The 13006-nt window shown below is 43.8% G+C and overlaps 1 protein-coding gene across 4 annotated transcripts; it reads left to right on the top strand.

Annotated features, from left to right (window-relative positions):
• The first annotated feature begins 226 nt into the window (after nt 1-226).
• Nucleotides 227-12897, top strand: LOC106585087 (ankyrin repeat and LEM domain-containing protein 2). 4 transcript variants are annotated; one of them, XM_014170890.3, is made up of 13 exons: nt 227-362; nt 2280-2818; nt 5872-6066; nt 6279-6472; nt 6675-6863; nt 8621-8743; nt 8847-8910; nt 8995-9176; nt 9319-9425; nt 9597-9787; nt 9989-10871; nt 10987-11118; nt 11302-12897. In XM_014170890.3, exons 2-13 carry the CDS (start codon nt 2296-2298, stop codon nt 11519-11521), a joined length of 3003 nt encoding a protein of 1000 aa, XP_014026365.3. In that variant the 5' UTR covers nt 227-362; nt 2280-2295; the 3' UTR covers nt 11522-12897. The 4 variants fall into 4 exon arrangements, with proteins under 4 accessions (XP_014026365.3, XP_014026363.3, XP_014026366.3 ...); XM_014170888.3 differs by lacking the exon at nt 227-362 and adding an exon at nt 546-650; XM_014170891.3 differs by lacking the exon at nt 227-362 and adding an exon at nt 1032-1174.
• The last annotated feature ends 109 nt before the right edge of the window (nt 12898-13006 follow it).

Genomic DNA, 13006 nt, shown 5'->3' with positions numbered 1-13006 from the left:
AGATTACAGTGGTGGAAAAAGTACCCAACTGTCATAATTGAGTAAAAGACACCTTAATAGAAAATGACTCAAGTAAAAGTCAAAGTACTAGGTTTAAAATATATTTAAGTATCAAAAGTAAAAATCATTTCAAATTCCTTATATTAAGCAAACCAGATGCCACCATTTTTTTTTTACGGAAGCCATGGGCACGCTCCAACATTGAGAAATAATTTACAAACGAAGCATGTGTGTTTAGTGAGTCCGCCAGATCAGAGGCAGTAGGGATGACCAGGGATGTTCGGTTGATAAGTGTGTGAATTGGATTATTGTCCTGCTAAACATTCAAAATGTAACGACTCATTTTGGGAGTCAAGGAAAATGTATGTAGTAAAAAGTACAATGTTTTCTTAATGAATGTATTGAAGTAAAAGTAGTCAAAAATGTAAATAGTACAGATACCCCCAAGAAAATACTTAAGTAACGTTAGTACTTTAAAGTATTTACTTTACACCAGTGACAGATTATGACTGTCTGGCTGGCTAGCATGGCTCACTTCAGAGTACAGGCTCAATTTCGAGCAAGCATTATGTTAGTCATAACCTGGGTCCTTTAACATCACATTTTAAAACCGTCGTGGTGAGGACAGGATTTGGCAGGAGAACAAGGAGGTGTGCATGCTAACGTTGATTATGTTGTCATTTCAAATACTGTGAAATAAGTGACGTTTCCAAGTCAAAATGTACCAGTCGTTGCGTTAACAAAATATCATTGTGTTATCCAACTTGTTTACTCAATCTACAGTTGTCACAGCTAACTAGCTAGCTAATTGTTGTTGGTTGTACAGTAACTAGCGTATGTCTGCCTATACACGGGTAGCTACCTGGTGGTGTTTTTCTGAAGGATCAAATAGATTTTAATGTTGTGGGGGTATACTTTTCTTCGACTAGCCAAAAGTTACCCATGTTATATATGAGAAGTGTGTTGCTGGCTAGCTAGCTAGGTAGTTTTTAGGCTAGACTTCCGGTTTAACACGCCAGCAATTAATCGTGTAGGAGTGTTTTGCACCGGCTGAAAGTTTATTCCATTAATTTTGGATCCGCGCTGCCTCCCGGGCTTGAGCCAGGTGCCCGGCTCTGTGCGACTGCCAAGTCGGCACAAAACAAAATAGACTTAACTAAGCACGTGTCGTAATGTGAGTAGGATTTTGTTTTCACATGCACATTTGCTTTTGATTAAAACACTTTATCTGCCTTCCCAATGAAAACTATTTGATAATCCTAACATTTATTTTATGGAAAAGAGATGTTCTATGTTTATGAATGATGACCGAGATGCCCCCCCCCCCCCCCCTCCGTTTTTGCCTGATGAAGTGACAGGCCATAACCGGTGTACCCCGGGCCAGAATAATCGAACCCCCCTCACTGGCATGAGCCCTGCCTTGGAAGTGAGCATGCGTACAATGTCTGGTAAACAGTGAGACGATCCAGACCGTCTTGAGCATTGTCTATTTCAACAGTTTATCTTTGCTGAATATTAAAATATATTTCAGATCATGAATGAAAATAAATGAAGGTGATGTCTGGTAAGTAGGGATGTACATGTGTCATCTGTTGTAATCAAATCTGAGTTAAAATAGATTTGTATCAGTAAAATTACCATGAAGACATGAGATATCAAATTGTTAACGCACGAAAGTAGATAACAGGAATGGCACTTGGGCGTGACACCATGCGATTGAATCGATTAAGATTCTAAATATTCCCACGCTTCCTCTGATATCGGTGATGTTAAAAAAATATCGAACGCAAAAGGCTTTAAAATGTGATTTATTCCTAGATTTTGACCAGAGCTCCCCCCCTGTGCAAATATTTCGAATCGCCCGTTCCGTTCGTTATGGCTTGCATGTTTGTGAAGCTGCTTAAAAACCAAGCGTCACGTAGGCGGGCTGCAGTGGGGTTAAGGTTTATTTTAGGGTTTTTTCATATCCAAGAGAAATCATTTGTTCTAGCCTTTGAAACCGTTACAGCTATACCTCTTTGCCCTATAATGGCAGAGCCGTACTTACGGGCTGTCTAGTATGGATCAGGCTGAATGTGGTGGACTTGTTATCAATAAGCTCAAAAGGGGGTCTGTTCAGTGTTTTTAATTCTTCCTAAATATGTTTAAAATCAATTTCCTAACCATGCAAAGATTAAGAAGTAGCCATAGGCACATTAGTCATTGTATTGTATTATACTGTCAGTGTCACTATCATTACACAGCAGTTTGACTATCAAATCCCTCCCTCCCCAATGCAGGTAGCCTAGCTGAAGTATGGAGGCGGTTCTGAGCAGGCTGAGAGGGCTGAGTGCAGACGAGCTGCGAGAGGAGTTCACCAGGGCCGACCTCAAGTGCGGCCCAATCACTGCCACCACTCGCGCCATCTTCGAGAGGAAGTTGGCCCGCGTCTTGACAGAAGCCGAGGGCAGCAGCAGCGCCACAGACACGGACAGTAGCAGTAATGCCACCACCACAGGCCCAGGCAGCAGTGCAATGGCCGCCAGTGCAGCAGGGCAGGCCAAACCGGTGCCATCATGTGCCACAACATCAGCACCCACTGGCACTGACTCTCTTAAGGTTGTCAATGACGAGGTGGACTTTGGTTACGGAATGGGGCTCAATCCCCCAGAGGAAGAGGAACTTGGCCTGACAGTAAAGTCAAGGACCCCTTGTAATATCGGTGTGGAAGACCCTGGCTCTCAGTCTAAAGCAGAGACTCCTTCAAAGACAGCACAAATGTCACCAACGTTCTTCTATGGAGTGTGTCCGTTGTGGGATGATGTCTTGGCTACAAATGGTAAGACACAGATTGTTGACTTATATTTTACATTTGTATCTTAAAGCATAATTGAGAAATAATTCATTTCAATTTGAATATTTGAAATTTTGGCCTCCTTCTAGACTCATATTATTTCATCTGTATGTGCTACAAAGCAAACTCTCATACAGTACATTCTGAAAGTATTCAGACCCATTAACGTTTTCCACATTTTGTTATGTTAGTCTTCTAAAGTGGAATACATTGTTTTTCCCCCCCCTCAATCTACACACCTTTGGCAGTGATTACAGCTTCGAGGCTTCTTGGGTATGATGCTAGAAGCTTGGCACACCTGTATTTGGGGAATTTCTCTCCTTCTTCTCTGCAGATTCTCTCAAGCTCTGTCAAGTTGGATGGGGAGTGTTAATGCACAGCTATTTTCAGGTCTCTCCAGAGATGTTAGATTGGGTTCAAGTCTGCTCTGGCTGGACCACTCAGGACATTGAGACTTGTCCCGAAGCCACTCCTGCGTTGTCTTGGCTGTGTGCTTAGGTTCGTTGTCCTGTTGGAAGGTTAACCTTCGCCCCAGTCTGAGGTCCTGAGCGCTCTGGAGCAGACTTTCATCAATGCTCTCTCTGTACTTTGCTCCGTTCCATCTTTCCCTCGATCCTGACTAGTATCCTAGTCCATACCACTGAAAAATATCCCCACAGCATGATGCTGCCAACACCGTGCTTCACCATAGGGATGGTGCCAGGTTTCCTCCAGACGTGACGCTTGGTATTCAGGCCAAAGAGTTCAATCTTGGTTTCATCAGACCAGAGAATCTTGTTTCTCATGGTCAGTCCTTTTAGGTGCCGTTTTGGCAAACTCCAAGTGGGCTGTCATATGCCTTTTTACTGAGGAGTAGCCACTCTACCATAAAGGCCTGATTGGTGGAGTGCTGCAGAGATCGCTGTCCGTCTGGAAGGTTCTCCCATCTCCACAGAGGAACTCTGGAGCTCTGTCAGAGTGACCATCGGGTTCTTGTCACCTCCCTGACCAAGGCCCCTCTCCCCCGATTGCTCAGTTTGGCCAGGCGGCCAGCTCTAGGAAGAGCCTTGGTGGTTTCAAACTTCTTCCATTTAAGAATGATGAAGGCCACTGTGTTCTTGGGGACCTTCAATGCTGCAGACAGTTTTTGGTACCCTTCCACAGATCTGTGCCTCGACACAATCCGGTCTCGGCGTTCTATGGACAATTCCTTCGACCTCATGGCTTGGTTTTTGCTCAGACATGCACTGTCAACTGTGGGACCTTTATATTGACCGGTGTGTGTGCCTTTCCAAATCATGTTCAATCAATTGAATTTATCATAGGTGGACTCCAATCAAGCATCTCAAGGATGATCAATGGAAACAGGATGCACCTTAGCTCAATTTCGAGTCTCATAGCAAAAGGGTCTGAATACTTATGTAAATAAGATATCTATTTTTAATTTGTGTAACATTTGCTAAGATTTCTAAACATGTTTTCGCTTTGTTATTATGGGGTATTGTGTATAGGTTGAGGATTTTTTTTCTTCATTTCATTCATTTTAGAATAAGACTAACGTAATAAAATGTGGGAAAAGTCAAGGGGTCTGAATACTTTCAGAATGCACTGACTGTATGAAGCTGTACCACTTGCTCTGCTATGAGTAGTACTTTGATTTCAATTAAAAAATCTGCCATTAATTGATCAATATTGAAAAATTATAAACGTGCATATTTAAAATATAACATTTGATTTGCTTAATTTTTGTATATATTGTTTAACATAATATACTCTACAGAAATTCTGGTCCTGGAGGGCAGAACACTTTTGTTTTTGTTTCTACCTGGTAGTTAACTGCGTTCACCTCGTGTCCCAGGTCTGAATTATTCCCTGATTAGGAGAAGATGAAACCCAGAAGTGTTTCAGCCCACCAGGGCGGGAATTGGGCAGCCCTGCTACAGAGTCCAATGGCAGCGAGCTTTACACCACTCCAGCCAACGCTTGGCATTGTGCATGGTGTTCTTAGGCTTGTGTGTGGCTGCTTGGCCATGGAAACCCATTTCAGGAAGCACCCGGCGAACAGTTCTTGTGCTGATGTTGCTTCCAGAGGCAGTTAAGAACTCTTTAGTGAGTGTTGCAACCGAGGATAGACTATTTTTACACATTTCAGCACTTGGCGGTCCCGTTCTGTGAGTTTGTGTTGCCTACCACTTTGCGGCTGAGTCGTTAATTCTCCTAGACGTTTCCACTTCATAATAACAGTACTTACAGTTGACCGGGGCAGCTCTAGCTCAACAGTGCTACGTTGAAAGTCACAGCTATTCAGTAAGGCCAGTGTTTGTCTATGGAGACTGCATGGTTGTGTGCTCTATTTTCTACCCCTGTCCGCAACGGGTGTGGCTGAAATAGCCAAATCCACTCATTTGAAGGGTGTCCACATACTTTTGTATATATAGGGTATATGTCATATATTTGTATCTGAAAGCATAATTATTATGCTTTAAGATTCAAATGTATGTCAACAATTCTTCCTCCAAAGGAGCTATGAATACAATTTTGGGAGAGAAAAAAAAATATATATATATATTTTTGTTCATTTTTTGTTGTTGAGGAATCACCCAAACCTGCAATTTACTTTGGCCTGTTAATCAGTCAAAAGTGTATGTAATTATTTATTTTCACACAGAAATGCAAAGGTAGAGAGAGAACTGTTGGAAAGCTAGCTATGTTGATCCAAGAATGAAGTTGACCCCGCATGCTGTCACACCACAGTCAAGGTCCAACTCAAACATTTTATGTTGTCCATGACATCATGCTGTTCAGGGGTTGTTTTTGTTTTGACTTGAAGTCAGTGGTTGAGACACATAGAACATCTGTCACCTTTATATGGCATTCTGGATCAGCATAGCGACTACAGTTTTTAGCAGTAGTAAGACTTTGAGCTGCTTTGCTTGTGATGGCATAATATCTGACCATGAGCTATTCTAAATCCAATTCTGGAATGTTTCTATTTGTAGGTAGACATCCGGAGCGATCTAAACATACATTTCAATGTTTATTTGTTCTTCCTGGTTCAGAGAGGTCCCATGTGTATGGGGATAAGAAGGAGGCTCTTCAGGCTGTGAAGATGATGAAAGGAGCTCGCTTTAAAGCCTTCTCCAATCGAGAGGACGCTGAGAAATTTGCCAAAGGGATCTGTGACTACTACCCCTCTCCCAGTAAATTTGCCCCCTGTGTCTCCCCTGTCATACCAGGCCTGGTCTTCTGCAAGGGTGAGTGTTGGGCTGAGGACAATTATTCTCTCCTCACAAAAAAGACATTAGCGCAGTACTTATTTGTACAGTCCTAGACAAATACACCAAGTCAGTGCTTTTCAAGGGTATTTGGATAGCGTTTCATTTCTTGGACACGCGTCCAAGTTTGAAACAAGAGTAAGCTGTTTATCGCATTCCACTGTCTCCGTCTCTCGGGTCTGTCGCATTAGACAACGTCCCTGTCGTGGAGGTAGACGCCATCAACAGGGAGAGGGCCAACAGCTTCAAAAGCCCTCGCTGCCAGGACCTGACAGCCAAGCTGAGGAAGGCTGTGGAGAAGGGGGATGAGGTGGCCTTCAGTGAGCTGGTCTGGAGCAACCCACGCTATCTCATCGGCTCTGGAGACAACCCCACCGTAGTGCAGGTGAGTCAGGGTGGAACAATAATCTTTAGTGGATGTGCGCCACCTTTAATATTGCCTATACTACTGCACCAGATTAATATACTGTAATGATATATGCGGTGTGGATGAAATCAATCCTTTTTTTTTTTTTTTAGTTAGTTAGCAGAATAATTCATCCTAAATGTTCTCCACACACTAAATTCATTCCTCCGTGTGTTCCCAGGAGGGATGCAGGTACAACGTGATGCACGTGGCAGCCAAGGAGAACGAGCCAGGGATCGCCCAGCTCCTGCTGGACACGCTGGAGAACCCGGACTTCATGAGGCTCATGTACCCTGATGACCTGGAGGCCATGATGCAGAAACGCATCCGCTACATCGTGGACCTTTACCTCAACACCCCAGACAAGGCTGTGAGTATACTTACGATACCGCTCTCTCCAGCGGTGTAGTGGTTGTCATGGAGAAGTGGGTATTCTGAAGTTGTGTCTAAAAAAAGAAAACGCTATAAACGGTCCGCCCGGTGAAGGACAGGCGCCCTGTGTGAAAATGTTATTAACTGTGACATACCCACTGAATCCCATGTTGGTCTTTCACAGTCAGGCCAATCCAAGCTGTACTGTGCAAGTAGGGTGATAGTATGCCTACTATTAAAACTGATAAATGAGGCTGTCAACCAGGTCAGAAATTCACAGGTTTCTGATATTTCCCCTTTTTTCCAGATTTCCGCTCTCAATGTCATACTTTTCTTAATAGTCCAGAACAATGCTTAAAGCACGTCAGGAGACCGCTTTTGAGGTCTGCGAAAAATCTAAGACTTTTTATTTTGTAGTTAGGCCTACCCTTTAATTCAACTGCGTAGGCAACTGGCACTGTTTTCTTTGGTTAGCAACGTTTCTGTTGCAGGCGAGATGGAGTTTGTGAAAACAAATGGCCACTGGATTGATTCAAATAATCATATCATTCTGCCAGGAAGACATAGGTTACTTTGTAGCTAGTTAACATTTAATAGAGAAGGTTTTGGGGAAAGCCTTTCCATCTACCTGAAGATAGTTAGGTCTAAAATTAGCATCAATATATTTGTCCTGTTCCTGAATTTTTTTGAAACCTGGACGTTTTACTTCATATTATGGGGCATGTCTTACCTTGCTTCAAAGTAGCCTATAGCCAAAATTCCACCATAGAAATTATTATTTTATAAAGACTTTCTCATACGTGCTCTTCTGTTCTATTGGTTTTCAAATCAACTTTATTTCATTGTCTAGCAGCCAAAGGCATTATCCTAGTCAAATTAGCAACCTGTGATACAGTAGTTTCATTTCTTTCATTGTCTAGCAGCCAAAGGCATTATCCTAGTCAAATTAGCAACCCATGATACAGTAGTTTCATTTCTTTCACTGTCAAGCAGCCAAAGCCATTATCCTAGTCAAATTAGCAACCCATGATACAGTAGTTTCATTTCTTTCATTGTCTAGCAGCCAAAGGCATTATCCTAGTCAAATTAGCAACATGTGATACAGTAGTTTCATCTTTTAGATCTCCCCTCTTTTTAAATCTTAACGGATATTTCCGTCTCTGTCCATGAAACCGCTCGAATGTGCGGTCTCTGTCCATGAAACCGCTAAAATGTGCGGTGTGGCATTTTAGACCGGTGTTTTCTCGCAAATTGCATTTTGGAACATTTGCTTGTAGACCTACTGCCATGTGCACATTGCTACTCTTAAAATGTGAAGAAATGATAGTTTGCTAACATTTTTAAGCTAAACATTCTGATCTGTTCCATCAGCCTTATTAATTAGTACGGCGTATACCTCCACTCCACTACTTTGATACACAGCGTTGGGAATAAGAAGTTAGTAAACGCAATGGCCACTAAAAGAAAGTGGTTATACCTGCGTTATACCATCTACTACACCACTGGCTCTCTCCATATCTATTTTGCCTGCTGCCTTGTAGGTCTAACTGTAGGTATAACACTGAATAAGCCGGCCGTTTGTGCAGATAAAATAATAGAAAAAAATCGACAAATGATTTAAACTCTATGAAACTACTTATTGAGTGCATGGCTATTGCCTACTATGTTTAGGTTGAACTGTAACCAACTTGTGTGTTTTGGATTGAAGTGCCTCTGTTCATGCTGTATGTGTGTCACTTTGGTTGTCTGTCCCAGGGCTTTGAGACACCACTCCACTTTGCCTGTAAGTTTGGGTGTCCAGAAGTGGTGAATGTCCTGTGTTCACATCCTGATACAGATAAAAACTGCAAAAACAAGTACGACCAGAAGCCATCCGATGTGAGTTGCTCCATAAATATAGATTTTTAACAACTCGCTACCGACTGCTGATTGGTCCACATGACTACTTGATTTTCATGAAATTCTTCTGTTTCCCTGACAGGTTATTTGTGAAAGAAAAAACAAAACCCAAGAGGTGAAACAGAAGATATGTGACTATTTGGAAGGTAAGTGCACTGCCTCCCAATCACAGGACTTATGTTTTCCTATACTTCCCTATTTACCCAATAACACCTTCTCTTCTGTCACAGATCGCTGTTATATACGCCTACTGAGGGCCATAGACAACTCGTCCCAGCCTGTAATTGGTGCTCCCTGGTCACCTGAGCCATCAGAAACGCTTCCTCATTCGCTGGCTCCCAGGTTCACACGAAGTCCCATGGACCCGGTGATGGCAGTCAGGGCATTCGCTGGCCCACTCAGCCCATCTAAGGTCATTATCACATTATCTCCTTTCACCTCACACTCTTTTTCTCTTATTTTCACACTTAATTTCTTTCTTTTCTATTTTCATGTGGGAAGCTGTTGTAGAAACACAGGATGTATGTAACTTCTAATTGGTGTCTTCCTTGCAGGCAGATGAGTTCCGACGGGTGTGGAAGACACCCCCCAGAGAAAGGGCAGGCTACTTCCAGCACATCCTGAAGTCCGACCCTGACCGTGGAGCAGAGAGAGTGGGCAGGTACGTCTGGAAGTCCACAAGTTCAACAACGATGTTCTACTGTGTCGCCGTTACTTTACCAGTGCAGTCACTTTGACATTTGAATGTCTTAGAAAAAGGAAGGATACATTTTTACACCCACTACAATGTACGCACGCTTCTCCAGCAGTAGTGTGTTATGTATTCCCTTAGAGACCTTGCCAGGGAGCTGGGCCACCCCTGGGCTGAGTACTGGGACTTCCTGGATAGTTTCACAGACCTGTCGTCTGCAGACGGCCTCCGTAAGCTGGAGGAGTACCTCAACAAGAAGGAATTCAGTCAGCGTGCACACGAAGAGGCAGGGGAGAACGTAACCAGCAACCGCTTCAGAACCCCTTCCCCAGGTAATGTTACCCTCACCAGTTGCTCTTGATAAACTGTATAGCTGTGGTATTGAATTCCAATGATCAAGTTTGAGAAAGGAGAGAGATGAGATGCCGCCATCAGTCTTGAATTGATGTTCCTGTACTATTTTAGATTGACCAGTAAATGTATTTCTTGTAGCTTAACATAAACATTTTGTCCCTCCTCTCTGCCATTCACAGGGAAGCCCAAGAAGTTCTGCAACTCCATCTCGGTGGGGGCCTTCCTGGACGAGGGTGATGACGTCAGCCTGGAGGAGATAAAGAACCGTCAGAACGCGGTGCTCACCAGCATCACCTCGGCGTGTTCCAAGGACAGTCTTGCGGGCGCTGTGGGTGGGCTGGGCCTCCATGAGTTCCACATCCTGCCCGTGTCCCATCACGGCGCCGATGACCTCATCGAGACAGCCGCCGAACGAGACCTTCTGTGCTCCTCCGTGTCAGAGAGCCTCCTCTCGCCCGTCTGCAACAACGGCCTTTGTCCCTCCACGGGGGCAGAGAGGACTCACAACGGGGACAAGGGGTCCCCCCGCGCCTCCTCTTCCCCCTCCCGTCTGCTGTCGCCTATCTCCAACCTGATGGTGGAGTTTGAGAGGATGTCCTTGCAGGACGAGCTGGACGGCCTTACCAGGGACAGGGAGCGGAGGAGTAGCGGGGGACACAGGGAGGGACTCTCCCGGGACGAACTGGCATCTGGGGTGGGCCGCCTCACGCTGGGGGGTAACAGCAACGAGGACTATTTGTTTGAGAGGGGCTGTAGCTTGGAGCCTGGGGACAGGGAGAGGCGTGTGAGGGAGGGAGAGGTGGAAAACCGGGCAAGTGGTGGAAGCGGCAGCTCGGAGGAGTACTTTACGGCTGAGGAGAGCTTGGAGGCTCTGGGCCAGAGGACTAGGGGGCCAGGGACGGTGTCGGGGCGCACGCTCTGCGCCAGATCTAAGTCGTGGGATCATGGAGGGAGGGATCTGAGCAGCTCCGGATCATCCAGCTCCTATACATCCCTGGACAACTCCCATGAGTTCCAAGCACGGACCCCGCCTCGCATCAGAAGGGGACTTTTCATTGAAGGGCAAGTGATGGGGATTAGGGTGACGGTTCTGAGGTTTTTAGTTAAGGACATTAGCAAGCAACAGAAATGAAATTTTTCAACACTTTAAACTTGTCTCTCGCGTTTTGTCTTTCAGGGATTCACCAACTAAGTTGGACAGAGAGGTCCTGTCCGCAATAGAAGTCATAGACATTGACCCCTTAAAGTTCCCCAGCATTCAGAAATGGAAAAGTACAATGCAGACATACACCTCTTCAGACATGCAAAGGTTGGTTTGACGATTCTTCACAGCAACAAAAAAAAGAAATGCCCCCATAAACAGTTGTCATTGCCTGCAAGTTGTCTTGTAAATATGGAAACACATTGACAAGTGCTTAAAATGTCAACCGCTATCGTATGGAAGTAATAAACGCAGACTCTAATTATGGCTTTGTTTCTGTTTGTCTTTCAGCTGGTCCAGCCCTGTGGCGGTAAAAAGCAGCTCCAGGGTACATCGGGCCTCTCCCCTCACACACGGCTCTCCTGTCAGCAGCCTTTTGTCCCCTGCCGGTGGCCGCTTCAGTCCCGCACGGCACACAGGCTCTCCAGACTTCACCAGCACCAGCCGCTACAGCCCTGCACACGCCAGCTACATCCAGCGCATCCGCCTCAGGCACATCAACGACCCCTAACAACCCTCCCCCAGGCCAGAAACGATAGGCTACAACTCTGCCACCACGGTGGTTAAATATGCCAGAGCTCAAAACCACGTACCTAACAAAATATGCACAAGTGTCTTGAAGATTTGTATTAATGATGTATGGTAATACTATATATTGCATACATATGAGATTCTCAGTATGTTGGGTTGTGACATACACTCAGACTTTAAAAAAAAGAAACCGGTTTCCTCCAGTCTGTACTACATACTGTATGAGTGTTGAATAGACATTCATTTTATTCAGTGTGAAACACCTGTATCATAGCTCAGTCTACTTTGAATACAGCTGCACTCCCCAAAAGATTGAGTAGATGTTTGTTAAACCTCATTATAATCCTCGATAGGATTCACTAACTGAGATGTTTTTAAAAAAATAAATAATTGTAGAGTTATTTTTGGTATGTCAGTCAGTAGCACAAAATCAACTTTTTATTGTGTGTATTAAACCAACTGCCAGTGATTTTGTTTCTTCTCAGTTCAGGAATTGCCTTAATTGTCAAAAACGATGGACCAGTCAGTCTCCAATCAGAATTAGGCACATCCTGTCCAGTTTGATCAAAATTGATGCGTCCTGACAGACAACAGCATAGCAACCACCATCCTACTGGAGCTAGCACAACAAATGGCTGCAATGCAAACATGGGGAAAATGATAATACGCTGAGTTTTTCCATGTTTTTATTTTGTTATTTAATAAATTGAAATGTTTTCATTTTCCAGGTACCAATGTTTCTTTGTGCATCCTGGTCATTTCTGTGTTGTCTTGACACTTTACTTCTCTAACGACTGTCAGTCTCACACAAAAGCTGAAAGCTTAACTTCTTGAACGCTTCTTGGCTTTTCTAAATGTGTCTGAAAAATACCAAGCTGTACATAACAGGTTACTGTAGAGTGCAACAAAGACATGTTTACTAATGTATAATCAATGGCTGACTGAATGTGCAAGAACCTGCAATAGCCAAACTAGGAAGATCGCTATCACCATTAAAATAGTCAATTTACAAGCTAATCTAGAATTCAACAGCTGCCAATTCAATAAAAATCACCCTTACTATATTGTCAGTCTGGGAGACACGAGTAATATTGAATGTGAATTTAAATCTTGATCAAAGGCACAAACTATTTCATGGAGAGGATTGTATTGTCTGTCGTACTTGTGCTTACAGGTGACAGATTAGATTCTGTTTTATGAATGTGGTGTTCTGCAAAAATTGCACCTAAATACTTAAATATGCTTATTGTGCTTTAATTTAAAGGCATAAAGTTTTACTTCAACGCTAATTTTCCCCTCCTCTGTATGTCCAGATCTTCTCATTTGCGTTCGACTAATAAATACAAGTTTCCTCACCTTTGAATTGTTGTCATTTGAGCACTTTCTAACATTGTTACTGCCTGAAATGGTGGTGGCGCTCTTGTCCTCTTAACAAATGACATTGTAATTTTCAAGCTTGAGCTAA

The sequence above is a fragment of the Salmo salar genome, chromosome 24 (genome assembly GCF_965601325.2).
Source record: "Salmo salar chromosome 24, fSalSal1, whole genome shotgun sequence".
Lineage (NCBI taxonomy): Eukaryota > Metazoa > Chordata > Actinopteri > Salmoniformes > Salmonidae > Salmo > Salmo salar.
The sequence above is the reverse complement of the archived record's forward strand: the minus strand, read 5'-3'. Positions and strand labels throughout refer to the sequence as shown.

Excerpts from the sequence above, each read along its gene's own strand:
- LOC106585087 (XM_014170890.3), top strand. The coding sequence starts at position 2,296 with ATGGAGGCGGTTCTGAGCAGGCTGAGAGGGCTGAGTGCAGACGAGCTG. Across the intron at positions 8,744-8,846 it reads ACGACCAGAAGCCATCCGAT|GTTATTTGTGAAAGAAAAAA; the intron begins GTGAGTTGCTCC and ends TTTCCCTGACAG. Across the intron at positions 9,426-9,596 it reads GGAGCAGAGAGAGTGGGCAG|AGACCTTGCCAGGGAGCTGG; the intron begins GTACGTCTGGAA and ends GTATTCCCTTAG.